This window comes from Scatophagus argus, chromosome 10, assembly GCF_020382885.2.
Source record: "Scatophagus argus isolate fScaArg1 chromosome 10, fScaArg1.pri, whole genome shotgun sequence".
Lineage (NCBI taxonomy): Eukaryota > Metazoa > Chordata > Actinopteri > Scatophagidae > Scatophagus > Scatophagus argus.
The window spans coordinates 811,764-827,532 of record NC_058502.1 but is presented as its reverse complement, the minus strand read 5'-3'; the positions used below and the strand labels follow the sequence as shown (position 1 = coordinate 827,532).

Below are 15,769 nucleotides of genomic sequence, written 5' to 3'. Positions count from 1 at the left end.
GCTCCTCGCTGGTTTTAACAGACCACATCACATCACTGTACTTTATGTAGCACGTTAGTTTATTTTGTACGTTTAGTCTGTTTTTCCCGCTAACAGTTAGGCCTTTTTGGTTGTTTGTTAGCTTACTTTTGACTAAGCTACACTGCTGTAATGGGCTACTGGATGCTTGAATTTCCCTCAGGATCAATAAAGTATCTATCTATCTATCTATCTCCCCTCACACTTTGTTTTACTTAAAACTAACCCTTAAATTACTCAAGAAATGAGGAAAGTGTTCTTGCTTTGTGGTCTGATCGTAGACTCACCGACCATCCCGCCTGTTCGAACTCCAGTTTCCTGTTTCCTCAGAACATTTCGTGTAATTACATCAGCTTTGCTCAGGTCTCGCAGCCATCCATCAGTCAGTATGAACTCACATCAGCTCAATTCAATTCACTTTATTCATACTGCGCTAAATCACAACAAGTTATCTCATGACACTTTACAAATACAACAGTTCTAGACGAAACTCTTTAGTCTTTAAGAGCCACATTCCTTCATGAGCAAACACTTGGTGACAGCTCAGGTGAGATAGAGGGGAGAGGAGGGGGGAGGCGTACTGGAGTATTGGAACTATAGGTAATAATATTAATGATGTGTAAAGTAACTATTATATGACACAATCATGTAAAAATACAACTAAACAATAAGAACAACAATCGGTGTCAAGCAGGACCTCAGCAGGAGGTCCAGACACGATACGTGGGAGCTGAAAGACGAAACTCTGAAGAAGTCGAGTTAGTCACATGCATTGATGGGATGTGAATGTGTGAGCAGGAGAGAGAAGCTCAGTGCATCATGGGAGATCCACCGGCAGTCTAAGCCTGTAGCAGCATAAGCAGGGGCCGGTCTAGGCCAGCACTAACTATAAGCTTTATCAAAAAGTTTTAAGTCTACTGTTAAACGTAGAGAGGTTGTTAGCCCAAAGATGGTTCCAGGCTGTGGTTCCTGTTCTACTTTTGGAGACTCTAGGAACCATAAGTAAGCCTGCATCCTAACATCAGCTGTGCGTCAATGTTTCTCTAAGTGGAGGAGACGCCTCCTCCTCCAGAGAACACAGAGACACTGAACCAGACCAGCCAAACCAGAACCCAAAGCCCGGATAAAGAGGTTCAGTGAATGTGGTGTTGAAGGTGTGGAGGTGGATCAGAGTGTCAGAGGAGACTCGGTAGAAGGACAGAATGCCAGCAGGACAGTCCACATACACTGCAACTCTGTTGGAGGCAGGAGAGGAGGAGGAGGAGGCAGGCGTTCCTTTGTTATCGTGCCAGACACAGTAACCACCATCAGAGCACTCCACACTCCAGGACTGTTCATTCCTTCCAAACCTGCAGTCATACCTGTGTCCTCTCCTGTTGATTCCTCTGTAACTCACTGATATGTCTACATGTCCCCTCAACTCCACCTCCCAGTAACAACGGCCAGTCAGACCTTCTCTGCACAGCACCTGAGGCCACTTGTTAAATCTGTCTGGATGGTCAGGATATGACAGATCCTCCTCCACACGAGTCACCGTCCTGTTGTTATCACACAGTTTGACGTTTTTGTTTATTGTGTTTGTGTCCAGTGTGAGCTCACAGGAATCTGATGGACAGAAAAACAGCAGCGGTTACTCATCTGATCTTTCACTTGGAGCTTTGGATGAGTGAAACACACTTACACTTCCTCAGCCCCGGTGTCAGCCATCGACCTCCAGCAGGCTCCACCCTGAGAGGAGGAGGAGAGTCAGAGCAGCACATCATCTTTCAAAACGAGAACATCACGCTCATACACAGAGGTTTGTTATTCTCTACAAATGTCCACGAGTAGCACTCGTTCCTTGTCAGCTGATGTTCTTTTAGTTCACAAGAGCTTCCCCTTATTGGCTGGTGACTACGACTCATTATTGTCAAATGGAACACAAATATTTCACTGCCTCAGTAAATACAGATATGATACTGGGCTCTCTGCACATCCCTACCCTCCATACCGTAAAGAGTCCAGTCTCCTGTGTGAGCAGTCTGGTCCAGCAGACAGCAGTCTCACCCCTGAGTCTCCTGGTTGGTTGTAGCTCAGGTCCAGTTCTCTCAGACTGGAAGTGTTGGAGCTCAGAGCAGAGACCAAACAAGCGCAGCCTTCCTCTGTGATAAGACACCCCGACAACCTGCAAACACACCAAACAACAAGCATTTCACATAATCCCAAGGGGCTGTGAGGACTCAAATCACATAAGCAAAGACAATCTCACGCAGGTCACAAGCAAGCTGATAAATCCTGACCTGAGAGTCTCCAGTCTACAGGCTGGACTCTCCAGTCCTGCAGACAGCACCTTCACTCCTGAATCCCACAGGTCATTGTTACTCAGGTCCAGCTCTTTCAGACTGGAGGACTGGGAGCTGAGGACTGAGGACAGAGCTTCACAGCTTCTCTCTGACAGGTTACAGCCGCTCAGTCTGGAAATACAGTAAAAAGGGAAAAATAAGTAGTAAGGTGTTTTTCATTCCTGTTGAGAAGAAACTATTTAAAATGTGGCAAATAAACCCAACTACCTCTGTACTTACAGAGCTTTGTTGGAGGCTTTGACCACTGGAAGCAGCTTCAGAAGAGCCTCCTCTGAAGCAGAGTATTTCTTCAGGTCAAACACGTCCAGATCTTCTTCTGATGACAGTAAGATGAAGACCAGAGCTGACCACTGAGCAGGAGACAGTTGATCTGTGGAGAGACTTCCTGACCTCAGGTAGCGTTGGATCTCCTCCACCAGAGAACGATCATTCAGTTCATTCAGACAGTGGAACAGATTGATGCTCCTCTCAGGAGACAGATTCTCACTGATCTTCTTCTTGATGTACTGGACTGTTTCCTGATTGGTCTGTGAACTACTTCCTGTCTTTGTCAGCAGGTCTCGGAGGAGAGCCTGACTGGTCTGCAGTGAAAGACCCAGAAGGAAGCGAAGGAACAAGTCCAGGTGTCCATTTGGACTCCGTAAGACCTCGTCCACAGCACTCCAGTAGAACTGTGTCTCTGCAGATTTGTCTATTCTTGTTTTCTTCTGGGATGTTGGTTGTTCTTCTGCCAGCAGGTTGACACCAGAGTTGATGAATGTCTGGTGGACATGAAGAGCAGCCAGAAACTCCTGAACGCTCAGATGGACGAAGCAGAACACCTTCATCTGGTGCAGTCCTCTCTCCTCTATAAAGATCTGGGTGAACACTCCTGAGTACACTGAGGCTGCTGTGATATCGATGCCACAGTCTGTCAGGTCTGATTCATAGAAGATCAGGTTGCCTTTCTGCAGCTGCTCAAAAGCCAGTTTTCCCAGAGACTCAATCATCTTCCTGCTGTCTGGATTCCACTGTGGATCTGTCCCATCTCCTCCATCATACTTGATGTTCTTTCGTTTGGACTGAACCACCAGGAAGTGGATGTACATCTCAGTCAGGGTCCTGGGCAGCTCTCCTCCCTCTCTGGTCTTCAACTTATCCTCCAGAACTGTAGCAGTGATCCAGCAGAAGACTGGGATGTGGCACATGATGTGGAGGCTTCGTGATGTCTTGATGTGGGAGATGATTCTGCTGGCCTGCTCCTCATCATCTCTGGATCTCTTCCTGAAGTACTCCTCCTTCTGTGGGTCAGTGAACCCTCTGACCTCTGTCACCATGTCAACACACTCAGGAGGGATCTGATTGGCTGCTGCAGGTCGTGTGGTTATCCAGAGGCGAGCAGAGGGAAGCAGATTCCCCCTGATGAGGTTTGTCAGCAGCACATCCACTGAGGTGGACTCTGTGACATCAGTCAGGATCTCATTGTTGTGGAAGTCCAGAGGAAGTCGACACTCATCCAGACCGTCAAAGATGAACACAACCAGGAACTTCTCAAACCTGCAGATTCCTGCTTCTTTGGTTTCAGCGAAGAAGAGATGAACAAGTTCCACCAAGCTGAACTTCTTCTCCTTCAGCACATTCAGCTCTCTGAAAGTGAATGGAAATGTGAAGTGGACGTCCTGGTTGGCTTTGTCTTCAGCCCAGTCCAGAGTGAACTTCTGTGTTAAGACTGTTTTCCCAATGCCAGCCACTCCCTTTGTCATCACTGTTCTGATTGGTCCATCTCTTCCAGGTGAGGCTTTAAAGATGTCTTCTGGTCTGATTGTTGTCTCTGGTCTTCTGGTTTTCCTGGCTGCTGTTTCAATCTGTCTGACCTCATGTTCATCGTTGACCCCTCCAGTCTCTCCCTCTGTGATGTAGAGCTCTGTGTAGACCTGATTCAGGAGGGTCGGGTTTCCTGCTTTAGCAGTCCCCTCAAACACACACTCATACTTCTTCTTCAGCTTAGATTTGAGTTGATGCTGGAAACAAACTGGAACAGGATTTCCTGAACAAGCAAACAAGGAAGCAGATCAATAAGTATTTCATAATTCCATTCCCTTAAAGAATGAGTATATGAGTGTATGTTGATCTCTTGAGACTTTGGCAAATGTCTCATTTCTCCAGCTCATTAAATGTTGAGAGAAATCCTCTTACTGCTCTGCAGACAGTCAGCCAGTTCCTCCTGCTTCATTCTCCTCAGGAAGTGCTGTGTGATCTTCAGAAATGCCTCCCTGCTGCTCCTCCTCTGCTCTTCATCCTCACCATCCAGCACCTCATCATCCTCCCTCAGACTCTCTAAAGATCCTGGATCATCTGGACTCAGAACCCTCTGGAATTTCTTCAGTTCGTTCCTCACAAAAGTGACAATGTCCTCCTCCAGCAGCTGGAACAGAATGTCACATGAATGAAATGGAACCAAACACCAGATCCACATTGGACAGACTGACAGTATAAAAACTGCAGCGTGGAGATTGTTGTGACACATGTAAAAGTAGTTGATGTACACACCACAAATATGGAGTCTAAGACAGTTTGGTGCTGTGGGGCAGACTGATCACTGAGAACCTCTGAAATCTCCTGGTCGAATCTGCAGAGGAATCATGAGGAATTAGATCACCTTAAAGCTGCATATACAAGAGATGGAGCCAAACATGGTATTCTGCAAAGCACAAATGATGACTTCTTACAAATACATGTTTCATACAAATATTTCAAAAAGAATTTGTTTAGTTTGGCTCATGTCCCATCTGCTAACATGAAGGGGGAGGAGCTTATGAGCTGTACTGCAGCCAGCCACCAGGGGGCGATCAGAGGTTTTGACATCACTTTTGGGGAGCTTGCATATCATCCATCTTTATATTCAGTCAATGGGCTGCAGCTGTCTGTAGCTCCCAGCTCAGTGTTTTGCTCCATCAGTCAGTCTGGTTCAGCATCTGCTGAAGTGCCCACGAGCAAAACACTGGGAGCCTCCAGCTGCTCCAGTGGAGCTGCTCAGTGTCTGTTTGTATCAGACTGGTTGTACTGGCCTCCCAGTGTCAATACATCTGACAGTGTGGTGTGAGGCAGCTGCTGCTGAAGAGTTTTAGTGCTCAGAGAAATTCACTGGAAACCTTCAAAAACTGCAGAATTCATGATGAGAGTCTGATGAAAACACATTATGTTGTCTTTAATATCAGTCTGGTGTCCTCACCTTTGATCATCATCTTTAAAAACAGGTGGATGCTTCATAGAATCATCACTCTTAATAGACACGCTGCTGGGTTCAGGTTCAGGTTCAGGAGTGTCGGGTCTTGGAGGGATTCAGACAGAATTTAAATCATTAAAATGCACACGTTTAGAAAAAATTCAGCTTCATGGATAAATGAAGGAAATCAGCTCTGATCGACTCTGAGACGTTACTGTTACATGTGACAGCCTCTCCTGATTCTGATTTGAGATCAGCTTGTCCAGCCCTACTTTAATGTAAACCACTGGAGCACCTCCGGTTATGGTGGCACACTGAATAGACGTGCGTTTCTTGTGCTCCATTGCTGTTCAATAAACCCTTTGTCAAAACTTTAAATATCGCTAGGACATAGACAATTTTAAAGCCTAGAGAGGAACTATACTAAATATGCCCAAAAAAACTAGTGAAGGACAAGCTCAAGGCTACGGAAGATCCTAATGAGGAAAACTGCACCGTTCTGGACGAAGAACATGCTGCATGCTCACGGCAGGCTGGCCTCACCAACATCGACATAAACATGGAAAACCCCTCGACTGTGGACTTAATGAAAGCCATTCAGTCATTCAAACAACACTTTCACACGAAAATGGGTGGCGCACTGTCAGCGATAAAAAGCATGCAAAGTGAGGTTAAAAAATGTGCTAGGGTCTAGACGCGTCACTGAAGCCGAGCAGCGGACATCTACAGCCGAGATGAGGTAAATCGCTTGGAGAAAGTGGTGGAAAATCTCAATCATAAGACTAAATTCCTTGTTAATAAGGTGGAGGACTTGGAGGGAACAAGTCGGCGAAAAAATCTTCAGATATTGGGTGTCCCTGAGAAGGAAGAAGGCACAGACACATGTTTGTTTATGGAAAAATGGATAGCAGACATCTTAAAGATAGAACCCCGACTCTGAAGAGCTCACCGGATAACAACGAGTCAGAGACCCGTTATCTCCCCAAGAACAATCATGGTCAAATGTCTGAACTACAAGGTCTGGGAAAACATTCTGAGAGCCGCGAGGTCACTAAAAGAGGTGACTTATAAGAACAACAGGATAAGATTTGTCCCAGATCTGCCAACTGAAGTGTACAAGCAGCAAAGACAATATGACCCCGTGAGGAAGATGAAAGATGAAAGAAAAGATGAAAGTGACATATTTTGTCATTGGAGGGAACTCACTCCAACGAAATTTGTGCTCTGCATTTAACCCACCCAAGTGACGTGCACACACACACAACAAACCCGGGGCAGTGGGCGACCGCGTGCAGCGCCCGGGGAGCAGTGGGGGTTAGGTACCTTGCTCAAGGGTACCTCAGCCATGGACACCAGGACAGGGAATCGAACCAGCGATCCACCGGTTACGGGTCCGACACCCTAACCGCTGATCCACAACTGCCCAGAGGCAAGAGGCTGCGTGAACCCCGCAAGGTTGCTACTGACCAACGATGAACGCAACTTTTTCTTTGACACACCAGCCGAAGCAGATGAGTACATCTAGAAGACGAAGCCGACAGTAGAGGACTGATCAAGGAGCACCCATACACCGTATTTTCTTTTAAGCGAAATTTACAAAGCCGCACTCTTACATTTTTATTTTGCCAACTGAATGTAAAGGACTGATATGTGAGGATTATGTCTGGTTGTCACCTAAATCTGCCCATGTTAACCAGTCCACTGCATACTAGCAAGGTAAGAGTTAATGATAAAGCAAGATATATTGGGCCAGATTCATAAGTTTACTAGGGTTATTTAGTTTTGTTTGTTGTGTGTATTAGTGAAACATTACTTAAAGGTGCTTGCACACATGTAGCCCAGCCTACACAATTTGGGCAAACAGACAGACAGACATTTATGATAATATGTGGACTTTTCTTTTCTTTGCATAACAAGCAACCGGACCTGAGAATTCATACAGCAGAATAGTTCCTCTTTATAACGTGGGCCAATTCCAAACAATGTGGAAGATATTTAGGAGTTCAGAGGTGCCTGTGTGTTCCAATGTAAACCACTGGAAACCTTCAAAAACTGAGGAATTCATGATGAGAGTCTGATGAAAACACATTATGTTGTCTTTAATATCAGTCTGATGTCCTCACCTTTGATCATCATCTTTAAAAACAGGTGGATGCTTCATAGAATCATCACTCTTAATAGACACACTGCTGGGTTCAGGTTCAGGTTCAGGTTCAGGAGTGTCGGGTCTTGGAGGGATTCAGACAGAATTTAAATCATTAAAATGCACACGTTTAGAAAAAATTCAGCTTTAAGAAGAAGAAGAAGAAGAAGAATCACTTTATTGACAGTACATATATTTTTTACATACACACACTGAATTCGTCTTCTGCATTTGACCCATCCTTAGTTGAACACACACATGCAACACCTGGCAAATTACATGCAGTGAAACACACACAGGAGCAGTGGGCAGCATCAAGTGCCCGGGGACCATGTTGGGGGGTTAAGTGCCTTGCTCAAGGGCACATCAGCTGGCTAATGAAGGGGGGGGGCATTTTTTTGGCATTATGGATAAATGAAGGAAATCAGCTCTGACCGACTCTGAAACGTTACTGTTACATGTGACAGCTTCTCCTGATTCTGATTTGAGATCAGCTTGTCCAGCCCTACTTTAATACTGACAACTACGTACTATCTCAGATAAACGCACAGTTACAGATGTTCATCATCTCACCTGTGAGGTCTGGTCTGGCTGTCCTGTTCCCCACACAGAGTGGTTTTAGAGGGAGGGACTCCCTCCTGCGTCTCCTCACACTGATTCATGCTGCTCAACTCACATCCACATCAGCTAACACACACTTTCATCTGTACAGGAAACACAAGTCATTCATGTGCACATCAACTGAAATCATCCTCTGCATCGTTTCTCTGTTAAACTTATCAGTCATCCTGAATCACACGTCCTCTGCCTCTGAGATGTAGGACGCTACAAGTATAAAGCAGCAGAAATACTCAAGTGAAATACAAGTACTTCAAGGCTGTACTTCAGCACAGTACTTGAGTAAAAGTAAATGTACTTTGTTACTTTCCACCACTGCAGGTTACAAAGGCAGGCAGATCCTTCTAAAGTAAAAGACTGGCAGTCTCAGTACAGCCCTTACTGGCAATATATTAAAACATTTATTTAAGTCAAATCTTTATCCTCTAATTACTCAACACATTTAAGCACAAACTGAAATAAAACTCCAGTTCTTGCTGTCGGAGTGTTAAGAGCTCTGACAGCTACACATTTAATGACAAAAATGAACTGTTTAAGCTCCTCACTGGCCTCGAAATGCTCCCACCTGCTGCGTCCACAGCCGTCCTGTACCGTCAGTGTCAGTAAACTGACCGACCAGTCACCGACACCAACAGCGGCTCTCCAGCGGCTGTCCGGCCGAGCGGAAGCCGCAGTTTGCGGCTCGTCTCCGCCTCCTCCACAGCCTGATTCAGGCAGGAAAAGCTGCCGTTAGAGCGGCTACACAGCAGTAACGACTCACCTACTGAGGCTCAGCTAACTCTTCTTCTGCTCTCAGTCCGCCGTCAAGACTCCAAAATACCGACACAACATGGCGGATATTTTTAATGGCGGATGTTTATGAGTTATGAAACTCTCAAACGAACAATCCAGCGGCAGGTGTTTGCTGTCCAAAATGTAACTGAGCTAATGACAGCTTGTGTTAACGAGTAAAACTTTTAAATCTTGGTACACAAGCTTCGGCTGCTGGTTTAGATGGAGAAAACTATCTGCGTCATAACGTTGGTCCAAAGTGAAAGTAAACTTTTATCGAGAGTCAACAAGCGGAGATGACGACGGGCTTTTCTCTGCTGTCATAAAAATGTGGCGACATCTGGTGGTGAAATGATGAACTGCATCGTGTCGGTTCCATCAACGCAGATGACACAAGAATACAAGGATTAGTTCTTATTTACTTAGTCCCTGAAACAAATCTGTGCAATAAATAATCCATCCACTAATCATAACCTGAGGGACTCTAGTGTAAATAGTCTTTTTCTTTTCTGTACTGTGTACAGCTGCAGGTACTTGTTTTGCTGTGTTTTTATTCTTCTGGAATGGACATCCTTCTTATTGTTGCATGCTTTGCACCCTCTGCATTCTGTTGGCTGCTGTAACACTGCAATTTCCCAAGTTATGGGACTAACAAAGGATTATCAAATCTTATCTTATCTTATGTTGTCTTGTCTTATCCACCAGAGCTCTCAACCATTCCAGTCAGAACAATCTAACATCAGTGGTGTCAAAGTTTGTCTAAGAGGGTTAGGGTTAAGCCGAAGAACACAGAGACACTGAACCAGACCAGCCAAACCAGAACCCAAAGCCCGGATAAAGAGGTTCAGTGAATGTGGTGTTGAAGGTGTGGAGGTGGATCAGAGTGTCAGAGGAGACTCGGTAGAAGGACAGAATGCCAGCAGGACAGTCCACATACACTGCAACTCTGTTGGAGGCAGGAGAGGAGGAGGAGGAGGAGGCAGGCGTTCCTTTGTTATCGTGCCAGACACAGTAACCACCATCAGAGCACTCCACACTCCAGGACTGTTCATTCCTTCCAAACCTGCAGTCATACCTGTGTCCTCTCCTGTTGATTCCTCTGTAACTCACTGATATGTCAACATGTCCCCTCAACTCCACCTCCCAGTAACAACGGCCAGTCAGACCTTCTCTGCACAGCACCTGAGGCCACTTGTTAAATCTGTCTGGATGGTCAGGATATGACAGATCCTCCTCCACGTGTGTCACCACCCTGTTGTTGTCAGACAGTTTGATCTTTGTGTTTACTGTGTTTGTGTCCAGTGTGAGCTCACAGGAATCTGATGGACAGAAAAACAGCAGCGGTTACTCATCTGATCATCTGATCTTTCACTTGGAGCTTTGGATGAGTGAAACACACTTACACTTCCTCAGCCCCGGTGTCAGCCATCGACCTCCAGCAGGCTCCACCCTGAGAGGAGGAGGAGAGTCAGAGCAGCACATCATCTTTCAAAACGAGAACATCACGCTCATACACAGAGGTTTGTTATTCTCTACAAATGTCCACGAGTAGCACTCGTTCCTTGTCAGCTGATGTTCTTTTAGTTCACAAGAGCTTCCCCTTATTGGCTGGTGACTACGACTCATTATTGTCAAATGGAACACAAATATTTCACTGCCTCAGTAAATACAGATATGATACTGGGCTCTCTGCACATCCCTACCCTCCATACCGTAAAGAGTCCAGTCTCCTGTGTGAGCAGTCTGGTCCAGCAGACAGCAGTCTCACCCCTGAGTCTCCTGGTTGGTTGTAGCTCAGGTCCAGTTCTCTCAGACTGGAAGTGTTGGAGCTCAGAGCAGAGACCAAACAAGCGCAGCCTTCCTCTGTGATAAGACACCCCGACAACCTGCAAACACACCAAACAACAAGCATTTCACATAATCCCAAGGGGCTGTGAGGACTCAAATCACATAAGCAAAGACAATCTCACGCAGGTCACAAGCAAGCTGATAAATCCTGACCTGAGAGTCTCCAGTCTACAGGCTGGACTCTCCAATCCTGCAGACAGCACCTTCACTCCTGAATCCCACAGGTCATTGTTACTCAGGTCCAGCTCTTTCAGACTGGAGGACTGGGAGCTGAGGACTGAGGACAGAGCTTCACAGCTTCTCTCTGACAGGTTACAGCCGCTCAGTCTGGAAATACAGTAAAAAGGGAAAAATAAGTAGTAAGGTGTTTTTCATTCCTGTTGAGAAGAAACTATTTAAAATGTGGCAAATAAACCCAACTACCTCTGTACTTACAGAGCTTTGTTGGAGGCTTTGACCACTGGAAGCAGCTTCAGAAGAGCCTCCTCTGAAGCAGAGTATTTCTTCAGGTCAAACACGTCCAGATCTTCTTCTGATGACAGTAAGATGAAGACCAGAGCTGACCACTGAGCAGGAGACAGTTGATCTGTGGAGAGACTTCCTGACCTCAGGTAGCGTTGGATCTCCTCCACCAGAGAACGATTATTCAGTTCATTCAGACAGTGGAACAGATTGATGCTCCTCTCAGGAGACAGATTCTCACTGATCTTCTTCTTGATGTACTGGACTGTTTCCTGATTGGTCTGTGAACTACTTCCTGTCTCTGTCAGCAGGTCTCGGAGGAGAGCCTGATTGGTCTGCAGTGAAAGACCCAGAAGGAAGCGAAGGAACAAGTCCAGGTGTCCATTTGGACTCCGTAAGACCTCGTCCACAGCACTCCAGTAGAACTGTGTCTCTGCAGATTCATCTGTTCTTGTTTCAGACTTCTGGGATGTTGGTTGTTCTTCTGCCAGCAGGTTGACACCAGAGTTGATGAATGTCTGATGGACATGAAGAGCAGCCAGAAACTCCTGAACGCTCAGATGGACGAAGCAGAACACCTTCATCTGGTGCAGTCCTCTCTCCTCTATAAAGATCTGGGTGAACACTCCTGAGTACACTGAGGCTGCTGTGATATCGATGCCACAGTCTGTCAGGTCTGATTCATAGAAGATCAGGTTGCCTTTCTGCAGCTGCTCAAAAGCCAGTTTTCCCAGAGACTCAATCATCTTCCTGCTGTCTGGATTCCACTGTGGATCTGTCCCATCTCCTCCATCATACTTGATGTTCTTTCGTTTGGACTGAACCACCAGGAAGTGGATGTACATCTCAGTCAGGGTCCTGGGCAGCTCTCCTCCCTCTCTGGTCTTCAACTTATCCTCCAGAACTGTAGCAGTGATCCAGCAGAAGACTGGGATGTGGCACATGATGTGGAGGCTTCGTGATGTCTTGATGTGGGAGATGATTCTGCTGGCCTGCTCCTCATCATCTCTGGATCTCTTCCTGAAGTACTCCTCCTTCTGTGGGTCGGTGAACCCTCTGACCTCTGTCACCATGTCAACACACTCAGGAGGGATCTGATTGGCTGCTGCAGGTCGTGAGGTTATCCAGAGGCGAGCAGAGGGAAGCAGATTCCCCCTGATGAGGTTTGTCAGCAGCACATCCACTGAGGTGGACTCTGTGACATCAGTCAGGATCTCATTGTTGTGGAAGTCCAGAGGAAGTCGACACTCATCCAGACCGTCAAAGATGAACACAACCTGGAACTTCTCAAACCTGCAGATTCCTGCTTCTTTGGTTTCAGCGAAGAAGAGATGAACAAGTTCCACCAAGCTGAACTTCTTCTCCTTCAGCACATTCAGCTCTCTGAAAGTGAATGGAAATGTGAAGTGGACGTCCTGGTTGGCTTTGTCTTCAGCCCAGTCCAGAGTGAACTTCTGTGTTAAGACTGTTTTCCCAATGCCAGCCACTCCCTTTGTCATCACTGTTCTGATTGGTCCATCTCTTCCAGGTGAGGCTTTAAAGATGTCTTCTGGTCTGATTGTTGTCTCTGGTCTTCTGGTTTTCCTGGCTGCTGTTTCAATCTGTCTGACCTCATGTTCATCGTTGACCCCTCCAGTCTCTCCCTCTGTGATGTAGAGCTCTGTGTAGACCTGATTCAGGAGGGTCGGGTTTCCTGCTTTAGCAGTCCCCTCAAACACACACTCATACTTCTTCTTCAGCTTAGATTTGAGTTGATGCTGGAAACAAACTGGAACAGGATTTCCTGAACAAGCAAACAAGGAAGAAGATCAATAAGTATTTCATAATTCCATTCCCTTAAAGAATGAGTATATGAGTGTATGTTGATCTCTTGAGACTTTGGCAAATGTCTCATTTCTCCAGCTCATTAAATGTTGAGAGAAATCCTCTTACTGCTCTGCAGACAGTCAGCCAGTTCCTCCTGCTTCATTCTCCTCAGGAAGTGCTGTGTGATCTTCAGAAATGCCTCCCTGCTGCTCCTCCTCTGCTCTTCATCCTCACCATCCAGGACGTCTTCATCCTCTCTAAAATAGTTTTCTGGGTAATCAGTACGCAGAACCTTCTGGAACCTCTTCAACTCGTTCTTCACAAAACTGACAATGCTCTCCTCCAGCACCTGGAATCAAATCTTAAATGACAGACTGACAATCCACCAGTCTGAAAAATGCAACATGGACATTGTCGGGAACAAAAGAAAAGCAAAACTAGTTGTTGTCCAGACCATAAAAATGTCGTCCAAGTCTGTTTGATGCTGCAGGGCAGACTGACCAATGGGAATCTCCGAGCTCTCCTGGTTAACTCTGAGGAGGAATCGTGAAGAATTAGCTGACATTAAGTCTGTCTGCTCAAACACAAACACAAGCTGAAAATCCACAAAGTGATATTCGGATGTGAACAGTGAACGAGACGACTCCCTGAGGTGGTAAAGCTTTGCTGGTCCTGCTGATCCCACTGCGAGTCAGCACTCAGCCTGCAGCCGTTTGTCGCTTTCAGCTCAGTGTTATGCTTCATTAGTCGGTTTGGATCTCTCCAAACAGCTCTTACCAACTCCTCTATAAGGTTCCCTCTCCCTCACTGCACACTGCTGAAGTGCCCTGGAGCACCAATAACCTGCAGCTGCTCCGGTGGAGCTGCTCACAGTGTCTGCCTGTAATAGACTGGTTGTTGTGGTCGGCTGCCAGGCCATCAGGCAGCTGGTTAAGAGGTAACAAGGAAAAGGAAATGCAGACAACCAGACAGGGACAGTTCAGTGATACGTGTGTGAAATCTAGATACACAAGCTTACAAATTTGAACAGAAGTAGCCTGGAATTCTGAAAAAGTAATGAGGCAGGTACAACATACAGGCAGGCAGAAAGGTAGAGATCAGGGTTCAGGTTACCAGGGAAATCCCTACCTTAATCTGGTTTTCTGGGGATTCCACCTCGGTGTTACCCCTTGAAAATGGCAAAGAAAAAGCCAGTGAAAGATGGTTGCTGGCCCGTTGAAAAGAGTTCAGAGGGTTCAGGAGTTACAGGGACAGGGAATCCAGGCTGGAGGCTAGCTGACAGGAGGCAAGCAGCAGGCCAAATGAAGTGCAGGTAGAGTAGTGCTGACATGAAAAACACCACTTTGTATTCAGATGTCAGTGAGGAACTTCAGGAAGCTTGGCTCGCCATTTAGGAAAATGTCCTCTCCAAACCGCCCGGAGCAGAAGTGTCACTGAGAGGGATAAAAAAGACTGACGCTGATGAGGAGGGCGAGCTTTGTCCTGAGCTGTCTTCTGGACTCAGGGGAGGTGGTGGGTGAGAGGAGGATGCTGGCCAAGCTGTCAGGCATCCTGAACAACCTCATCCTCAGTAGCTCCTTCAGTTACAGACTGCTGCACCCTCAGCACAGGAAGAAACCCTACCAAAGGTCCTTTGTCCCGGGTGGTGACTCTTCCTGTATGGCAGGACCACCTAAATCCTCAGGTCACCACCAATAAACCGCCATTTTTACTTACTCTTAACCTGTGCAATACCTCTGCTGTATACATGTATAAATCCTCTGTACACGACTGTACATTAGTTGTACTGTAAATATAACCTTGTATTTCTCTAATTTTATTAATTTATTGTTCTTATTATTTTAGATAATCTTTTATATCATTTTTATACATTTTTTCTCCCTCAGGGATCAATGAAGTCTGATCTCAACTGAGCACACAGTAACAGTTCAGTGACTTATTGGTGACACAAATGTTCACAAGCGAAGGCCACAGTTAAAACATTAGCAGCTGAGAGAATCGACAGGGAAAAGTAGGCAAAACATACAGGCAGGCAAACGAGCAGGTAACCCACATAAGCATGCTGGATCAGTGGAAAACCACTGAAAAATATGTTCAGGGTTTTGACACAGACAATAAGTTTGTGTGACAAGTGCTTTTCTATCAGTTTTAAATTCTTACCCTCCATCAGCAGATTTTCTAAAAAGAAGAGGAGACTCCATTGACACCTCGCTCTTCATGGACACACAGCTGAGCTCAGGCCTAGATCCGGGTCCGTGCTCGGGTCCAGGTCCTGGGCTTCAGCACAACACACACACAGCTGTGAGTGTGAATAATGATGGTGGAGTGATGTGAGTGCTGAGCTGAGACATGGAGAAGAGTCCTGGACAGTCAGAGATCCTCATCTCACCTGTGAGGTCTGGTCTGGCTGTCAGGTTCCCCACACAGAGTGGTTTTAGAGGGAGGGACTCCCTCCTGTGTCTCCTCACACTGATTCATGGCACAGTTCACACCTTCACACAACACAACAACATTTGTCATCAGTCCTGTCAGTCACATGACCAACACTGCACATAA

General features: G+C 46.2%; 1 protein-coding gene across 18 annotated transcripts in view; it reads right to left on the bottom strand.

Annotated features, from left to right (window-relative positions):
• Nucleotides 1–422: 422 nt before the first annotated feature.
• Nucleotides 423–15,769, bottom strand: part of LOC124066151 (NLR family CARD domain-containing protein 3-like) — a 39,637-nt gene continuing 24,290 nt past the window's right edge. For 5 of the 18 annotated variants that reach the window (XM_046402303.1, XM_046402308.1, XM_046402305.1 and 2 more), the window contains 9 exons: nt 7,689–7,793; nt 5,572–5,670; nt 4,890–4,968; nt 4,536–4,764; nt 2,580–4,386; nt 2,298–2,471; nt 2,009–2,182; nt 1,700–1,746; nt 423–1,623 (listed from right to left, as the gene is read on the bottom strand). In XM_046402303.1, the coding sequence (XP_046258259.1) occupies nt 1,040–1,623; nt 1,700–1,746; nt 2,009–2,182; nt 2,298–2,471; nt 2,580–4,386; nt 4,536–4,764; nt 4,890–4,968; nt 5,572–5,670; nt 7,689–7,793 (3,298 nt within the window). In that variant the 3' untranslated portion in view covers nt 423–1,039. Of the gene's footprint in view, nt 1,624–1,699; nt 1,747–2,008; nt 2,183–2,297; nt 2,472–2,579; nt 4,387–4,535; nt 4,765–4,889; nt 4,969–5,571; nt 5,671–7,688; nt 7,794–8,281; nt 9,868–9,900; nt 10,417–10,500; nt 10,548–10,809; nt 10,984–11,098; nt 11,273–11,380; nt 13,191–13,339; nt 13,563–13,667; nt 13,747–15,373; nt 15,491–15,602; nt 15,755–15,769 lie in introns of those variants that run through there. The other 13 variants (XM_046402319.1, XM_046402309.1, XM_046402318.1 and 10 more) reach the window with 10 other exon arrangements.